Raw genomic sequence first — 19,896 nt, forward strand, 5'->3', positions numbered from 1 at the left:
CATTAATAGACAGTGCAGTTTCACGTTTGGCCTTCAACTCACGTCTTGATCCCCTGCCACAGCAAAGAGAATGAAGTTGAAAGTGCAATGAAGGAACTAAGCATGGCAGCCTACGGTAAATCAATGAAGGCGACACGCTAAATCATAGCCACGTGTAATCGGACGCTGGGAGAAAGCAGAGCATGATCAGAGAACGAGAAAAGACTCTCCTATTAAAGACGGGTAACGTGACACCTTTGCGAGCAAAAAAAGGAAAGCCATTCGATTCACAGACATATTTTTATTGGTCAAACTGAAAGAGCTCTTGTTTGAAGCAACATTTTTTTTCAGCTGTACACAGTATTAGTTTCTGACTCTCCTTCGCAAGCTTGGACTAATCAGCATATAATTGGTACACTTTGCTAGATAGCGCTTGATACTCAGAATGAGTAGACACAGAAACACAATATGGACATCCTGGTTCCCCTTCACCAGTTAGCCAAGGTTTTACAATGCAGCAATGATGAGTGCAAAGTAAAGGACCTGTAACATAATGTTATAACAAAATGTGCCTGTGGACATGGACATATTTGATACTGTATCCCTCCTAATATGTCATGCTGCCATATCCATTGGTCAGTAAAAATCCTGTTGTGAAAAGTGCACACAGGCAGCCATCTAGGATGATAAATCAAGCAAACAACCTTATGGAGACAGGAACAGCTGGACAAGAAATACTAGTAAATAGCTCGATCAAAAGCCAAGATATCAAAATATTAAACAAAAAACATTATGCCTAGCCAAATACATCCATTATAAAAAGTGAGTTAGTTGTATGGCATGACGCTTATGCTGTGTCCATGGATCTAAGAAATGTTACACTGTTTTACACCAATAGCAACTTCACATCCAATGTTGTTCAAACAAAATCGCTCTATCAGCGTATATGGGTTTCAGGATTATAAACGAATAACATCGGGAAACTTTCTTTTTGGGACGTAATGTCCCAATATCATAAAGGTCACTCCAGGGACATTCCGATTGGAAATTGCACAAACTAGGGTAAAAGTCAAGTGGCTTTTTTCCCCAATCATATTGCAAAAAATGGGCAGAAGTCCTTGACTATTCTGGTATTTCTGGTGTCAATCAAATATATATTTTTTTTATGTTGCACGTAATGATACTTTAAAATGCAACACTGAAATACAGTGACATACTGAAACAACAACTGATAATGTGCATTGTACATATCAAAGACAAAGACAGATATTTATATATTCAAAGTTCTTACTTCGTTTTTTTTGGGAAAATGCATGAATAGAAAGCTGTTTGTGTTATGCTGTCACTATGTATTTTGATATAAAAAAAAGAAAATATAATAAATAAAGAAAATATTTCTGTGAAGTAAGTTTGTCATTTTATTAATTTAATTGCCATGGTAATGTCTGTAAATGTAAAAACAAAAGTAAAATATTATATTAAAAGGAGGGCTTACTCTTAGAAATGATACAATTGTGGGTATGGATGGATGTCTTCTATCCTGAGCTTTTCAAATTGATTTAAAAGTATATTGTAAAGGCAGAATTGGGCAGGATAAAAAAGCAGACAAAAAGAAAAGTAAACAAAGTTTACAATTCTACAATTGTGACGTAATTCCAAGTAAATATCTTAAAATGCTAATTACATTGAAATAAATTAAAGAAGCAATAAAAAGCTGAGAGCATTTGGACTCTTCAATCAGCTAGCCCATCAAGCTCAGTGTCTATACTGCTTGTTATTCGTCGAGCAGATCAGTCACTCTTTAAGCTTTTGAGGTGTGTATCAGAACCATTTAAAAAGCACGTAAAAATAGATCCCTAAAACAAAGCGATTGCTCTTAGGGAAGGAGTTATAAATGATTTGTCATAATATACATTTAATATAATAATTTATGCACCATGCAATTATTAAGTGTTTTACATAAAATACAATGGCATTGTTGTTGTTTTTGACTTGCGTTACAATGTCAGTGTCAGCAATGGTAAAAGCCTGGCTTGAAGAGGTGTAAAATATATCTGTCACTGTAGTATTTTAGTTGTCATCGTTGAAGGATTTCTTGGATAGTTCCGCTATGAGTTGAAGTGGGGTTAATAATGTCCAATGAAGCATGGTAGATAGGTTTCATGTCGTCTTTGTTAAAAAGTGACACTGTACAGTAGCTTCCATGGCAATACGTTTAAATCAGAGTGTGATTCCCCTCCCCACTCCCCCACCCCTGCCAGTCAAATATGTTACACAAGTTCATTCCAAACACGATGGAAATCTGGAGAGAAATAAAAGACATTAACCACAAACAAAAATAGGACAAGGACAGGTTTAAATCATTGTACAAAAAACAAACAGCAACCCAACACAACCAAACACGTATTCTTGAAAAATCCATTTGAAATTGATTTCTTTTTACAGGTTGCACAGTTTATATTGAAACACTGGATCTGGGCTAGATGATCCATTATTAAAGGGGGGGAGGGGGAGGGGTGGTCACTCTTCCTCTGTGCATCCCAGTAACTCTGCACGCAAAGTGATCCTGCTGTACCACGACCATGGAAGGATCCGGACAAATCGGGCGTAGATGGGCGGAGCTATCACGTTCTTTCTGTGCGTGTCATTGTCAAAGTTTCCTTGGAACACCTGCGAAAGGAAGGACAGTGGGAATGACATTAAATTAATTGTGATCTTGAACACCCACACAGACACAGAAAGCTTATTAGCATATGTGCACCTCATCACGCAAACAAAGGGAAATAAGAAAGGATAGCAAGTGCAAAGGTTAGAAGAAGATAAAGAGAGATGGACATGCTGTGTAGGCTACATAATTCTGATGGCTACATTTCCATAACGTCAATGCCCAGAAAGATGGTCAAGACCTGTGCTTTGTGGCCATAGAAAACACATGGCAAGTGGTGTTACTGTAGCATCCTATTGTCATTTCCCTCACGGCAGACCATTCTTGGTGCAGTAGCATCCAACAAAACCCAATAGATAGGCAGTTTGCTAAACAACAGCCCAGAAGCAAATTATCAATCTCTCTGCTGATATGTAGTTAAGCGAGCGAGAATAAAATATTCAAATATAAACAAGCATAACAAATGTATTGGGATGCACACTGTGTTGTTGATAAATACAAGCCTTGTGTCTAAGTGTGGATAATCGACAGTAGAATTAAATGGAATATGGGTGATAGGTACCTACTGGGACCGCTTCATTGAAGGCCGTGATCATTTCAATTAAACAAGTGTGATTATGACTATTTCATTGGGATGTAATGGGACTCGCCATTATGTGAAATGGAAAACCAGTGGGACGGACCCCTGCAGGTGTTGAAGACATTCTGAGTGGTTGACTTGACATTAGCCAACTATGATCCCTAGAAAACCTTCATTCAGACACCTTTCTATGGTTTTCTCAGGCTTTCTCAGTCCTGTTCCTGGTGCCCCACTGGGGGGCAAAACCTTTTCTTGCCCAGCACCAACACATCTGATTCATTCAACTAATCAAGGGCTTGATGATTAGGTGTTGATGATCAAATACAAAGTTCATTCCTGTGGGTCCCCCAGGACCAAGGACATTCAGTCGTGATGTAAGGGAACTCTAGCTGGTATGTATGGTAGGAAGGTCTCAAAAGCTAAACACATTCCATTTCTGATCTCCTTTGACGTGTTCTGCTGCATGGTGCACAGGATTCCTGTGAAATAATGACACTTGAGCAAGCCACACCGCATTTACACTCAAAGAATCCTGCTCCTTACTGAAGAGAGCAGTGAGAAGGCCTGCATTATCCTCCTACTGCAAGACACTTCATAGTCACTTCAGACTGCTCAATTCCCAAAATATTCCACAGATCGCTAACACGCACTAAGGTAATTCCCCCACTAGGGAGGATGTCTTCTCAATGGCTTTTCTGGGGCCCTGGGTATGATCAGCGATAGCACTCATACCAAGTCCTTATCATCAGCCCTATACAAGCCCTGGGAGAGTATGCTGAAAGCTCTAGAATTACTGCAGTTCTGACTGGGCACAGTGAGTAGGGCACATAAAGCCTCCGCCCAGTACCCTGCCCTGAACTTCGTCACTTTTACTAGCCAGCTACCTGAGAGACTGCCGCCCTATGTACATAGTCATTGAACACTGGTAACTTTAATAATGTGTATATGCTGTTTTACCCACTTCATATATACAGTATATACAGTATTCTAGTCAAGGCTCATCCTACTGCTGTACACACCTTTATTCATTTACTGTCCATAATGTCTATACATACCATAATATACATACATTTTTATTTTCAGAATCTGACATTGCTCTTTCTGATATTTCTTAATTCCTTAATTCCTTTCTCATTTCCTTTTTGAATTTGTGTGTATTGTTTTGTATTGTTAGGTGTTGCTGCACTGTTGGAGCTAGAAATACAAGCATTTTGCTGCATCTGCGATAACATCTGAAAGATATATGTATGCAACCAATAAAATGTTATTTCATTAGGGCCAAGCGTTTTTCCCTGTCAGATCACATAGTCAGGAAAAAGTCCTAACTCTGATTTAGTACTGTAATAATGGATAGTTAGAACTGGTTCCGTGCCGTTTTGTATACATCAATATGGGCCTTGTTATCGTTCATGTTGCTTTTATGTAAAAAAAAATAAGTAGACATTATGTAATTCGACACGAGATATGTGGATGTGACCCTTTCGTGCAAATCTCCCATGGACTTCCACACATGATTTGATTTATGACTGTTGGCGTGTGCGTCAGATATGATCAACATGTCTGACGCACTCACTAGAGTCTGTATTTATGTACAATGAATGATGTTGTCTTTTATTGCAATCTTCAAATACATTCACAAAAGATGCCCACACCTCCCTATTCCACAAACATGTCAGGTTCCTCTCCAAAAAACACTCCACACTTACTTAGAGGCTTGAATGCCAAAGGTGTGAATTCTTACAAAATAAGTGTCATCTCCGATACCCCTCACACTCAAGGTGAAGACATTATCCAGCAGACTGGTTTAATGGTCCAGACCAGAGTCCTAAAAACGGATGCAAATAGTGAGCCCAAAATGGATACTGTTGATGTTTACACCAATAAACTGTTTTTGAAGACACTATCTCTTGGAGCTTGAAGATAATACAAATGACAAATATTTTCATGTTTATTCTATGTGAACTAATTTGCCACACATTTTAGAAACTCTTTGTACACAATCCCCCATCAAATGAATCTTCCCTTGATTCTTCAATTAAATAGGTTTAAATGGAGGATTGGAGGAAATCTGAATTAGCCTTAGTAAAAACCAAAGTATGAAAACAAGTCAATCAAATAGTTATTTATTCTAATCAGATATGATCTCATGGAAGTGTGGTTCCAAATACATGCAGCTATTCAAACATCAAAGTTCCGGCATCGCCAGCATAGCAAACCCACCACTGCAACCACAGTTTATTTTGCTGGAACAGCGGAGGTCTTGGTGGAAGCAACCGACAAACATGTTATAGACTCATGACCACACAAGACTCTGATCTGGACCATTAAACCAGTCTGCTGGATGCAGATACAGTGAAGGTCTAAAGTGAACACAATATTCTGATGGAGGTATTTAACCTAAAAAGGGAGACAACAAATACACAACCACCCTACAGTCCCTTGAGGAGCAGTTGGAATGGGTTTAGGTAGAGTGGTTGCAGCATACTGCAGTTTACCCCCTGGATCTCTGGTGGTAGTGCAACACAGGGGGCCTCAAGGGCCCTTATCTGCATGAAGAGAGGGTGACAGGCAATCCAGCCTCTGATTGATGGGGGAAGCAGTATGGTAGGTTTAAAAACACACACACACACACACACACACACACACACACACACACACAACTAGGCATGCAAAACATGGACATGTAAGGAATGACTCTCTCTCCTCCTGTCTCTCCTCATCTGTTTCTCTCTCCTCCTCCTGTGTCGTTTGGTCTTTTTCTCTTGATCATGTCTCTCCTACTCTGGATTCGATTAAGAATGTCTATGGTATTCACACGTCTACTCATACAGCATGCTATACAGTTAAGGACCGACTCTTCATCCTTCATTCTTTTTCATGGTTTCCCTCCCTACAGTTTCTCGTCCCTAGTTCTTTCCTACCGCACTTTCTCCCACCTCCATTCCACATGAGGCTTTTGAGGGGAGGAAGGCTCAAAATAATGGCTGGAATAGAGTGAATCAAATCAAATCAAATATATCTGTCACATGCTTCGTAAACAACAGGTGTAGACTAACAGGGAAATGCTTACCTACGGGCCCTTCCAAACAATGCAGAGATAAATAGTGGAAAATATATATAAAAAAATAAGAATAATAGGAATACATAGAAAAACAATAATACAAGGAATAAATACACAGAGAGTAACGATAACTAGGCTATATACACAGGGTACCAGTTCCGAGTCAATGTGCAGGGGTACAATGTAACTGAGGTAGATACTGTATGTACATATAGGTAGGGATAAAGTATAGGTAGGAAACGTTGACGGAAACATTATGTAACATTATGTAAAGTTAAGATCAGTGCAATAAAATACAACAATTGCCTCAATTGGTCAGGAGCCCATAAAAACAACTGCCATCCCCTCCAGAATGGAATGGTATCAAACACATGGTAACCATCTGTGTGATGTGTTTGATACCATTCCATTCACTCCGTTCCAGCCAATTGAGGTGCCAACAGTCACCTGCACTCCAATCTTTCCCCCTATATTGTCACATGGATCTCAGGCCTAAGTCATTCCCTACCACAGGTCTGCAGAAAAACACCAACACCCTTAACCCTAGAACCGCTAAAGCAGTAATTGTAACTGCACATGACATTTGAAAAATATGTGATTACTCTGACATTTTTGAAGTCATGCCCTCCTCCGTCCTTGACTTTTCCTAAATAAGTCTATATAATACACTGACATTGTCAGAAACTTAATATCACAATAAGAACTGGAGTTACAACCAGTTTAAGGAGGTCATGTCCTGTTTTTGAAATGTTTACCCCGTGGCCCCTCCTTCTCCCAACAGTGTGGCCTGCTCCTCTCCTTCTCCCAGCAGTGGCCTGCTCCTCTCCTTCTCCCAACAGTGTGGCCTGCTCCTCTCCTTCTCCCAGCAGTGTGGCCTGCTCCTCTCCTTCTCCCAACAGTATGGACTGCCCGTCTCCTTCTCCCAACAGTGTGGCCTGCACCTCTCCTTCTCCCAACAGTGTGGCCTGCTTCTCTCCTTCTCCCAGCAGTGTGGCCTGCCCATCTCCTTCTCCCAACAGTATGGTCTGCCCATCTCCTTCTCCAACAGTATGGTCTGCCCATCTCCTTCTCCCAACAGTATGGTCTGCCCATCTCCTTCTCCCAACAGTGTGGCCTGCCCGTCTCCTTCTCCTAACAGTATGGACTACCCGTCTCCTTCTCCCAACAGTATGGACCGCCCGTCTCCTTCTCCCAACAGTATGGACCGCCCGTCTCCTTCTCCCAACAGTATGGACCGCCCGTCTCGTTCTCCCAACAGAATGGACTGTCCGTCTCCTTCTCCCAACAGTATGGCCTGCCCGTCTCCTTCTCCCAACAGTAAGGACTGCCCATCTCCTTCTCCCAACAGTATGGACTGCTCCTCTCCTTCTCCCAATAGTGTGGCCTGCTCCTCTCCTTTTCCCAACAGTATGGCCTGCTCCTCTCCTTTTCCCAACAGTATGGCCTGATCCTCTCCTTCTCCCAACAGTGTGGCCTGCCCGTCTCCTCACAACAGTATGGCCTGCCCGTCTCCTCCCAACAGTATGGCCTGCCCGTCTCCTTCTCCCAACAGTATGGCCTGCCCGTCTCCTTCTCCCAACAGTGTGGCCTGCTCCTCTCCTTTTCCCAACAGTATGGCCTGCCCGTCTCCTTCTCTCAACAGTATGTACTGCCCGTCTTCTCCCAACAGTGTGGCCTGCTCCGCTTCTTCTCCAAACAGTATGGCCTGCCCGTCTCCTTCTCCCAACAGTGTGGCCTGCTCCTCTCCTTCTCCCAACAGTGTGGCCTACTCCTCTTCTTCTCCCAACAGTATGGCCTGCCAGTCTCCTTCTCCCAACAGTGTGGCCTGCCCGTCTCCTCCCAACAGTATGGCCTGCCCGTCTCCTCCCAACAGTATGGCCTGCCCGTCTCCTTCTCCCAACAGTATGGCCTGCCCGTCTCCTTCTCCCAACAGTGTGGCCTGCTCCTCTCCTTTTCCCAACAGTATGGCCTGCCCGTCTCCTTCTCCCAACAGTGTGGCCTGCTCCTCTCCTTTTCCCAACAGTATGGCCTGCCCGTCTCCTTCTCTCAACAGTATGGACTGCCTGTCTTCTCCCAACAGTGTGTCCTGCTCCGCTTCTTCTCCAAACAGTATGGCCTGCCCGTCTCCTTCTCCTAACAGTGTGGCCTGCTCCTCTCCTTCTCCCAACAGTGTGGCCTACTCCTCTTCTTCTCCCAACAGTGTTGCCTGCTCCTCTCCTTCTCCCAACAGTATGGCCTGCCCATCTCCTTCTCCCAACAGTGTGGCCTGCTCCTCTCCTTCTCCCAACAGTGTGGCCTGCTCCTCTCCTTCTCCCAACAGTATGGCCTGCCCGTCTCCTTCTCCCAACAGTATGGACTGCCCATCTCCTTCTCACAACAGTGTGGCCTGCTCCTCTCCTTCTTCCAACAGTGTGGCCTGCTCCTCTCCTTCTCCCAACAGTGTGGCCTGCTCCTCTCCTTCTCCCAACAGTGTGTCCTGCCCGTCTCCTTCTCCCAACAGTTTGGCCTGCTTAGCTCCTGCTCCCAACAGTATGGCCTGCCCGTCTCCTCCCAACAGTATGGCCTGTCCGTCTCCTTCTCCCAACAGTATGGCCTGCCCGTCTCCTTCTCCCAACAGTATGGCCTGCCCGTCTCCTTCTCCCAACAGTTTGGCCTGCTTAGCTCCTTCTCCCAACAGTATGGCCTGCCCGTCTCCTTCTCCCAACAGTATGGCCTGCCCGTCTCCTTCTCCCAACAGTATGGCCTGCCCGTCTCTGCCTCAAAACTGAACCTAAACTATATACCGAAACTAATTTCACACATATAACAACAGATTAAATAAATTAAGTAAAGTATGATGGGGAGAATGGGTGAATTGATAAGTGAGGGGAAGCGAACGATGCATAATTATGTAATCACCAATTGTGAATGAAGAACAGGGCGGGCCATTCTATTGTAATTATAGGCCTCATTTTAAAATGGTATGTACTCTATATCAGTCCACCGAATCAAAGCAGTCTTATCAGTCAACTCTGGCCTATTTACAGTAGCCTACACAGTGAGAGCGTACGGAATTGTACATTCTGAATGCCTTTCAATATCTGGGACAATTCCACATCGCCTAGCAGGTGAGCGAGTGTCGGAGAATGTAGTGATGAGACTTGTGGAACTTTATGTAGGCAAAGGGAGAAATGTCAACACGGACAATTTGGTTATTGGCGAACAAGTTGCTTGAAAAGTCTGGCCGGAACCATGAACAAAGTGAGATGGGAGCTCTCTCCTTCTGTGCAAAATAAGGCACCTGCACAGCCATTGTACTCCACAATGGTGCACTCCACAAATGTGCTGAAGAATGACAAGACACCGTGTACGGGGACACAAAGAACAAAACCGGATACTATTACGCACTACAACCAAACAAAGGTAAGTCAAAGTGTGTCAAGCAAGTAAAAATGACAAAAATGTTGTCACCTGTTAGGACAAGGGACAACAGCTAAAGTAAATCTAACTGATGTCATTACGTGAAGACGCCCACAAGCACGAGTTGATAATAACTGACCATTTTTTACTGCTGTTATATTGACACTTATTGTACATTCATTATAATACATTTTTTTTTGTTTCACTATTTATCAAGGCCACTTGGGGTTTATTTTGATGTTTAGGCTACTGATGTGTTCATCATTTGACCGCGCGTCTTTTGACCATTCGTTTTGGTAGTTGGGGTATTTTATTTATCTATGTTGTTGTTATAAAAATAAGCTGTTACCATGTTCCAAAACATATGCTTTCTGTTTCACCTGAATTTTGTTTTGTTTTTACATATAGCCTAGAGTAACATAAACTAATGAAAATGCTTCTATTTGAAATAAAATAAAAATCATACTCTGTTACTCAAGGCCTTCATAAACACAAACAAATTATTATTTTTGACATGGCATACAGTGGGGAGAACAAGTATTGGATACACTGCCGATTTTACAGGTTTTCCTACTTACAAAGCATGTAGAGGTCTGTCATTTTTATCATAGGTACACTTCAACTGTGAGAGAAGGAATCTAAAACAAAAACATCACATTGTATGATTTTTAAGTAATTAATTTGCATTTTATTGCATGACATAACTATTTGATACATCAGAAAAGCAGAACTTAATATTTGGCACAGAAACCTTTGTTTGCAATTACAGAGATCATACGTTTCCTGTAGTTCTTGACCAGGTTTCCACACACTGCAGCAGGGATTTTGGCCCACTCCTCCATACAGACCTTCTCCAGATCCTTCAGGTTTCGGGGCTGTCGCTGGGCAATACGGACTTTCAGCTTCCTCCAAAGATTTTCTATTGGGTTCAGGTCTGGAGACTGGCTAGGCCACTCCAGGATCTTGAGATGCTTCTTACGGAGCCACTCCTTAGTTGCCCTGGCTGTGTGTTTCGGGTCGTTGTCATGCTGGAAGACCCAGCCACAACCCATCTTCAATGCTCTTACTGAGGGAAGGAGGTTGTTGGCCAAGATCTCGCGATACATGGCCCCGTCCATCCTCCCTTCAATAGGGTGCAGTCGTCCTGTCCCCTTTGCAGAAAAGCATCCCCAAAGAATGATGTTTCCACCTCCATGCTTCACGGTTGGGATGGTGTTCTTGGGGTTGTACTCATCCTTCTTCTTCCTCCAAAAATGGCAAGTGGAGTTTAGACCAAAAAGCTCTGTTTTTGTCTAATCAGACCACATGACCTTCTCCCATTCCTCCTCTGGATCATCCAGATGGTCATTGGCAAACTTCAGAAGGGCCTGGACATGCACTGGCTTGAGCAGGGGGATCTTGCGTGCACTGCAGGATTTTAATCCATGACAGCGTAGTGTGTTACTAATGGTTTTCTTTGAGACTGTGGTCCCAGATCTCTTCAGGTCATTGACCAGGTCCTGCCGTGTAGTTCTGGGCTGATCCCTCACCTTCCTCATGATCATTGATGCCCAGACCGAGGGTGACTGACCGTCATCTTGAACTTCTTCCATTTTCTAATAATTGCGCCAAGAGTTGTTGCCTTCTCACCAAGCTGCTTGCCTATTATCCTGTAGCCCATCCCAGCCCTGTGCAGGTCTACAATTGTATCCCTGATGTCCTTAAACAGCTCCCTGGTCTTGGCCATTGTGGAGAGGTTGGAGTCTGTTTGATTGAGTGTGTGGACAGGTGTCTTTTATACAGGTAACGAGTTCAAACAGGTGCAGTTAATACAGGTAATGAGTGGAGAACAGGAGGGCGTCTTAAAGAAAAACTAAGAGGTCTGTGAGAGCCGGAATTCTTACTGGTTGGTAGGTGATCAAATACTTATGTCATGCAATAAAATGCAAATGAATTACTTAAAAATCATACAATGTGATTTTCTGGATTTTTGTTTTAGTAACAGTTGAAGTGTACCTATGATAAAAATTACGTAGGAAAACCTGCAAAATCGGCAGTGTATCAAATACTTGTTCTCCCCACTTTATATGAAATATATCAATTGCTCTGCTGGAATGTTGCAGTCAGAATGACTCCTCATTAGTTTAGTTCCATCGAGGCCCAGAGGTTCTAGTGTTAACAAGTACCAGAGCTCGGCCCTCTCCCGGTCATCCATTCCCTCCCCTCTCTCCTGTGCCTGACCAGGCCCACCGATCAGAATACCTGAGTAGGAGAATACCTGATTAAACTGCTTAAAAACACAGGGGAATAAAAAAGAGAGAAATATTCAACGTCACTTCACCTTATCTGCACTTCTTCCACCTGCACTTTAATGTGTCTTTTCTATCTAACTCTCTGGCTAAATCTCACAGGCAGTCTGACTCGGCACAGTGTCCTGAAAGACATTAACTCAACATGGTAAGACATTAACTCAACATTGGAGTGTAGTGCTGACAGGGTGCAGTGGAAGTCTTCATTCCACAGAATGGATTTTGCTCTTGGATTGTTAACTTGTTAGTTGAAGTGATGAGCATGCGATTTGAGGTGCAACAGGTACAGAAATAAAGGCTGAGTAAAAAAAATCCCGACAATAAGAGTGCAATAGATTGGAAGGTTACTATTGCTATGGATATATCTAGAAATCCATTATTGGGGACTTTCTTAGCCGTTTTCTGCTCACTATTGACGGCAATAAGAGTGCAATAGATTGCAATGTTGCTTCTGCTATGGATATTTCTAGAAATCCATTATTGGGGACTTTCTTAACCGTTTTCAGCTCACTATTAACATGACTCTATGACTCCATTCTCTCCACAGCAGTGCAATTTGTGACATGTTCCACCTCCTAAAAACAAAGAAGAGTGGTCATATCCCATCAAGTTTCGGTGCAGAGAGGCAATTTACAGTAGATTTAATAGAGCAATACACCAAATATTGAAGCTCATTCTATCATGGAGGAATGTTGGAGAATAAAAAACATTTTGGAGAAGGGCCTGTATCAAATCTTACACGTTGTTAAACCGTTCTGTATGGACCTAAAATCTTTACCCTTGCTATTATTGTACAGTTTAATTGAAGTCTATTGGGCTCGGGAGAAGAGAACCGGTGGTATCAATTGCAGGAGTGCTGCCACAACGGTAATATAGCAGACACAAGATACAGTTGAGGTATTACAACAGGGAGGCCAGCAAGAATAGAAAAACAGCAGTTGATTGAAATATGACAAGGATCTCTCCGGAGCCATCCAGAGACTTTCACACTGTCAGGCTCTCTCTATGAAACAAACAGGGTGGAACAAGAGATGTGCAGGACCACTAAAAAATAACAAACAGTAACAAACAGTGAGAAAGAGGAGAAGAGAAAGTGAAAAAGAGGATGAAGCCTACTGACTTGCTCTTGTGGTTTTACTTGGAAAATAGTAGACCTTGGTTCAAATACATGAGTATTTAGTTATTTGTAATTGAGATACTTATGTACAGTGTATTTTCATACTTTCTAATAATATGACCCGAATCAACTACTTCTATTCTAAGTATTTCCTAATAATTTCCTACAAATAGCCTACTATTTAAAACATGTTTTTCATATATATTTTTTTCAAAATGAATTATTTCAAATACACGGCAACACTTTCCAGGTGTATTTCCAAATACATTCCAATATTCAGCTACTTGCATTTTAAAATAATAAAACATCAAAATACTAGACCAATTAAAATATATTTGGAAGTAATTGAAATACAGTAAATAGAAATTGAAAATATAGAAGTTCACTGACTGGGTCCAATCTTTATAATGCACAAGTCTCTTGGTATAGTACAATAAACAAAGTCAATTATTTGTATATTTTCTCAAAAACATCTTGTTAAAAAGGCAAACATTTAAAGTAAAGCAATGCATCTCCCTGCCAAGATGAGGGGAGTTGGAAGAAAAGGCCAGATGTTTGGGTCTAGTTATTTGACTTGGTTCATACTGAGCACGTCCTGAATCTCTAGACTTCTGCAGCCTCTCGGAGAAGGCACACCATGTTCCAAACCTCCTCAAACAAAGACATCCATTCATGTGTCCTCACATGCACTCACTGACAGTCTATGGTGGACGTCTATGCTACAGAGTGAGATTTTTTTTCTCTCCCTCTGCAATGACTGCTTACTGCTTTCGCTCTAATCTAATGGCCAATGGTTGTGTACCGAATAGTCCATCTCCTTCCGTTCTGCGGCACACCTTTGGTTTGACCCAGGAGCAGGCCTTTTCCCCAGCATTGATTTTACTGCCTGAGCCAGTCAAGGGCATACATTACTGGACGAGCCTGGGGGGACTCAGGGGGTTGACCACTGACCATACTTCATTATTCAAAACTGCTGCAGAGGCGAAGAGTGCAGGTCTCCTAGGCCTAGCAAACTCCAGCTCTTATGTAGCTTGTGGCTAGCTTGGGTGACGCAAGGCAATCTCAGCTCAGCCTTGCCTTCATTGGTTCCGCTCAATCAAATTCACATCCGCAAGCCAACCACTTCTTCAAGCGGCGAGGCAATATAGACCGAATCACAGCTAATCTTGACCCTTCACCGCATGTTTCAGATGTGGTGGTGTACAGAGCACTGCCAAAGGGGGAGGAAACGAGAGCTATTAGTGGTTCATCTTAAACTATGATTGTATTTACGCCATCTAACATGCTGTTACCCTCTGACCTGAGGGGAATTGGCAGGTCCACTGACTAATTAACCCTTTGGCACCTAAGTGGAACACCATTACACATGAATCAATTATTTCTGTGCTTGATTTCCCCCATCAACGTACTCTGCAAATATTGGCAAATAGGAATCTGCAGTGAGATCGGTGGGCTGCTGCGAAGATGGTGCTATCACTGAATGTGTACATTTTTTTGAGTGCAAGTGTGAGGATTTGCATGTTGACAAGTCTGCTTGTGTTAAAACAATGTGTGAGTGTGTCAGTGTTTCCATGTGTCAGTGTATAAATGGAGGTGTGTGTTCCTGTGTGAATAAGAATTTGATAGATAGACAGATAGATAGCGACGGAATGTATGGTTTATAAATACATGCAACATCTAAGTTAGTGACAGCCAGTAGTGTCTGTGGCCATGTCCCTGGTAGTGTCTGTGTCCATGTCCCTGGTAGTGTCTGTGGCCATGTCCCTGGTAGTGTCTGTGGCCATGTCCCTGGTAGTGTCTGTGGCCATGTCCCTGGTAGTGTCTGTGGCCATGTCCCTGGTAGTGTCTGTGGCCATGTCCCTGGTAGTGTCTGTGGCCATGTCCCTGGTAGTGTCTGCGGCCATGTCCCCGGTAGTGTCTGTGGCCATGTCCCTGGTAGTGTCTGCGGCCATGTCCCTGGTAGTGTCTGTGGCCATGTCCCTGGTAGTGTCTGTGGCCATGTCCCTGGTAGTGTCTGTGGCCATGTCCCTGGTAGTGTCTGTGGCCATGTCCCTGGTAGTGTCTGCGGCCATGTCCCTGGTAGTGTCTGTGGCTATGTCCCTGGTAGTGTCTGTATCCAAGGGTATCTGTATGCTGACCGAGGCCTCTCCTCTCGGTCTCTGCCACACTGAGGCTCAGGAGGGGAGAGACTTGAAGAGAATATTTACAAGGCTCAGCCACTCTGCCCAACCAGACCTCCACCCAGACAGAGACACACACACACAAACGTTCGCACACTCTCCGTATTGCACACACACGTGCATGAATGTGCACATACAAACACACACTCAGATTCTCTCTCAAACAGTCATGCATGAATCCATAGACACACACGCAGGGCTCTTAGCCTGACCAACCTCTCCAAGCCTGTGGCGTAACAGGAAACGCCTCTGGAGTCCGGCAGCCTAATGCGTCCTCTAGCATTAAATGCCTGAGATGCGGAAACACCTTGAAAAGTAATATATCTGAAAAGCTCATCACAGCTCTGTCCTGGGACACACTGATTAACAGCCCTCCAGGCCTTGCTCACAAATATGCTCCAAAACACGTGTCACTCTTTCTACGGAGCGCCGAGGGTCTGCGGGTTTTCGAATTAAGGTCACTAATTAGGATGTTTTGATAGGATATTTTGTTGTGGCTTGCATAGCTCATTAATAGTTATTTCATATGTACGTAGCATATGAATGTGCCATTATATAGTATCGCTGTATTCTTAGTCTACGCTTATCGTTACAAATTAGGAACTATAGATTTCAAAACAAAAGGTTACTAGGATCCTGCCATTGTCTCCTTTACCTCTTCTCTCTCGGTCCTGCCAGGTTTGACAAATGTTTGACAGTCTTCCAGTGCTGAAAATTGAGATTGGTTGAAAACGCGGTGGCCTGCATCCAAAGATCATCCTGGGCATTGAAATTATAAACTCCTCAAGCGAGGCATTCAATCAGCGGATGGAGAAGTATTGTCAGGCATGGGCCGCTAAACTGACCATTTATTGGCACATGAGGGCATACAGTAAATTGATGTGTGCCCTTTGGAGGGTGATATGTGACATAACAAGTTACCATTATATATCTGTTTTAGAACCCTTATCTTCGCCATTCTCCCGTTATGAAAGCCTGCTTCAGGAAACAACATTTGACTGTATAAAACAGCTAATTTGATCACTTGTCATTATGCTCATTTGGTGAATTTATGCTTCTGGGAAAATGTAGTTCACTATATTCTGTTAAACAGAGACTGGAAGCTGCCAGTGGGTTTTACAGGATTTAATAAATGAAGAGATCTCTGTGTGTGTGTTTAGGTGTGTTTCCTCCCAGGTTAGCTCTACTCTGACCATCGTAAGTGCGTAAGCAACAGCACCATGAAGTCCTTATCTTTAAACAACACACCGAGAGTAGCAAAGTAAACAGGCCTCATCTAAAACAACAGCCCTAGTAGTGTTGCTGCTCTCCTGATAGCAGGGAGCCTGCAACAGCCTCCTTCCCTTCCGCTGGCTGGCGTGGGTGATTGGAACGAACACGTGTCCTCTATTGAAGGACCGCAAACACATTTTCGGGCAGTGTACCTACCAGGACTGCTAGACAACATGCCCTTATCTGATCCAGGAGACGAGACAGCGGCAGAGAGGCCCCAGCAAGCTGTGCTGGAGCCCGAGATAAGAAGATGCAATGCTAACACAGAGATGAGACAGGGACAGATCTGGACAACTACAGGCTGCACAACACATTTCTCCATTCATTCTGCTTCTCCCATTCATTTACTATTTCATTCAATGGGGTGCTATTCTTGTTTTCATAATGGACATTTTTATTTGGATGCATTTGGGATATTACTGCTGAATGTTGAAATATTGTTTGGCTTTTATAACTACTAATACTTCTGCTTGAGTTCTGGTAGACACTGTTCCTTCCATTAGTCAGGGAATGCAGTGTTTGTGTTCCATGTATTTTCTAATGGAGCAGTTTGGTTATCTTCATGGAGTGTGGATGGCTCACCTTGTCCTTCTTCTGTTTTTCATCTTGATATAGGAGCCACCTCTCTCCATCGTTGCTGTAGGCCACCTTGTAGGAGCCGACGAATTGGACATGGCCAAAGTCCTTGGCCCCCTGGGTGATGATGCCGGTGATTTTAGTAGGCAGGAGCATGTCAACCTGAGAGACAGAGAGGGAGATAAAGAATGGGGTAGGTGGGGTGGAGGGGAGAGAGAAATAAACTTAGTCACGTCTCTGACTCAGCTAAACGAAAGTGTCAGTGATGCTGAATTTTCTCCATCCAGTCCGTCAGCATCTTTTCTCTTCTTATCTCCAGAGACGATTTATAAAGACATTGTACATTTGGTTGCAAGAAGTAACCTTCAATTATTCACAGCATATTGAACAACAAGGCCTCTCCTCAGCAGAGCAGAAATCGCCGGCCATTGCAGCTTCTGAGAGCCGGGCAGCATCATACGGGTCAATGTTTTAACACACTCTCATTTGTAGCCTACATCAAAGGGCTTGGTAGTAAACAGTGTAGCTGTTACATCATTTACTTTTAAGGTTCAATTATTCCTCATTATTTAGAGCTAACACAACAGTCCATGTTACTGGCTGTTGTGTTAAGCCTGGACTTTAACACGCAATAACAACCATGTTCAGAATGTACCATAACTGTCTGTTTTACTATCACCAAGCCCATGCAGGATTTCATGCAATTACCACCAATTAAGTCAATGGTTTGTCTGGGTTAGCATCTCTATATTTATTATGCGTTGATTATGCTCAATGACTAATGTATGTGAATTCACAATGCCAAAAACAATACATTGTTTGAATTTAAAGTGGAAGAACCTGCGAGCAAGGCACACTGAATGTAAGATGGGTATCCCTGGAGTATAGAACTGTGCATTGAGGGAAAATGTATCTATAGTATCTGAGCAGAATTATGGACTTATAGGTGTTTTCACTTTATCTTTCATAATTTAGCCTCAATCAACATAGCCTTGCATCTGAGGAAATGAACAAACAAATGTGTGCATGTTGAGTCCCTAATCATACCAGGTTGCATCCCACAGAGGAACCAGGGAGAATAACAGGTAATGTTCGGGTCATACATTTTGCATTCTGTCAACGATAAGATCCTTTAAATCTCTTTCACATGCCAATAAAAATACCACCTTAATGCGTGGCTTAAGGATCAAATAAATTGCCTGACATTGCACTCTCAGGTAATGTCTTAGAGCTCAACATAGTAACCATGGGTGACAGTTTAAAAGAGGAACCGTAAATAGTTTAAGACCACAAATGATCCAGAAGTCCAGGGCGGCAGAAAGTCTACCGGTTAAAAGCTTTGGGCCAGTAACTGAAAGTTGGCTGGTTCGATTCCCAAGTTGACTAGGTGAAAAATCTGTTGATATGCACTTTAGCAAGGCACTTAACCCTAGTTGCGCTGGATAAGAGTGTCTGCTAAAAAAAACAAAAAAACATTTGCTGACCACTATCATCAAACTCTCTGCAGTTGCATGGCCAAACTGTGGTGGCAAAGTATCAAGACCTAATGTCTATAACATCATGACCGTAACTGTCTTGTCAGATCCATGGACAACAAGTCCCATGAACGTGCTGGAGAGAGGACAGGCTGAGTTACTAATAAAACATATTAGCAGAGAGAGAATGGCGGTCAAAAAGGAGAGAGGGGAAGTACAATTCAGAGAGCTGGATTTCCTAAACTGAATTTACAACATGCAGCAGGAGCCCATAGATTATCCCGATTAGTCTGGTCAGAGTGAGTATGTGATAGTGTGGCTTCTCTCTCATGTTTTCAAGACCCTCGCATGACTCTACGTTACTGTACATCATTCCAGACATTATATTATTATGCATTGCAATACAATTTTACATGAACCTTTTTGTCATTTAGCAGACATTTTTTATCCAGAGTGACTTACAGGAGCATTTAGGATTCATTTAGGCTGTAGATTCTTCACCTAGTCGACTCCGGGATTCAAACCAATACCATTTCGGGTAATGGACCAGCTACCTGCCGCCCAATACAACATATCACAATGCATTACACACACAAACATGCCTCACTATGGCGCGTGTTGCACATGAGCTCACATCTCCACAACACCTGTCATGAAGCCCAGATATTGCTTCAGATCATGCCTTCAGTCCTGTTCAACCCTCTCAGCTCCTGACAGATTTCGGGGTGAATCCCCAGGGAGTCATAGAAGTTTTCACTACAGACACCCTGTTGGAGGAGCAGGCAGGCAGGCTCAGGCCTGCTCTGTGACTTTTAAGGAGGAAAAGCCATGGCTTGCTGTCAATCTTTCTGTGCTCTTATAAAACAGAGTTACGTGATATGGAGTAAGCAGCCAGCTCTTGGGGTCCTGAAAACAACAGAAAACGGGTTCGCTCTCTGCGGTAGTACGTCAGTTGCACAGTTATGGTCCTAATTTAACTTAGAGCTCTAGGGGCGCTATTTCATTTTTGGATAAAAAACGTTCCCGTTTTAAGCGCGATATTTTGTCACGAAAAGATGCTCGACTATGCATATTCTTGACAGTTTTGGAAAGAAAACACTCTGAAGTTTCAGAATCTGCAAAGATTTTGTCTGTAAGTGCCCCAGAACTCATTCTACAGGCGAAACCAAGATGATGCATCACCCAGGAATTAGCAGAATTTCTGAAGCTCTGTTTTCCATTCTCTCCTTATATGGCTGTGATTGCGCAAGGAATGAGCCTACACTTTCTGTCGTTCGCCCAAGGTCTTAGCAGCATTGTGACGT

General features: G+C 43.0%; 1 protein-coding gene across 3 annotated transcripts in view; it reads right to left on the bottom strand.

Annotated features, from left to right (window-relative positions):
- Positions 1-260: 260 nt before the first annotated feature.
- The window catches only part of LOC110525311 (EGF-like repeat and discoidin I-like domain-containing protein 3), a 195,048-nt gene continuing 175,412 nt past the window's right edge, over positions 261-19,896 (bottom strand). For all 3 annotated transcript variants that reach the window (XM_021605324.2, XM_036979443.1, XM_036979442.1), the window contains 2 exons: positions 17,124-17,279; positions 261-2,649 (listed from right to left, as the gene is read on the bottom strand). In XM_021605324.2, coding sequence (XP_021460999.2) covers positions 2,500-2,649; positions 17,124-17,279 — 306 coding nt within the window. In that variant the 3' untranslated portion in view covers positions 261-2,499. The remainder of the gene's footprint in view (positions 2,650-17,123; positions 17,280-19,896) is intronic.

The sequence above is a fragment of the Oncorhynchus mykiss genome, chromosome 6 (assembly GCF_013265735.2).
Source record: "Oncorhynchus mykiss isolate Arlee chromosome 6, USDA_OmykA_1.1, whole genome shotgun sequence".
NCBI classification, from domain to species: Eukaryota; Metazoa; Chordata; class Actinopteri; order Salmoniformes; family Salmonidae; genus Oncorhynchus; species Oncorhynchus mykiss.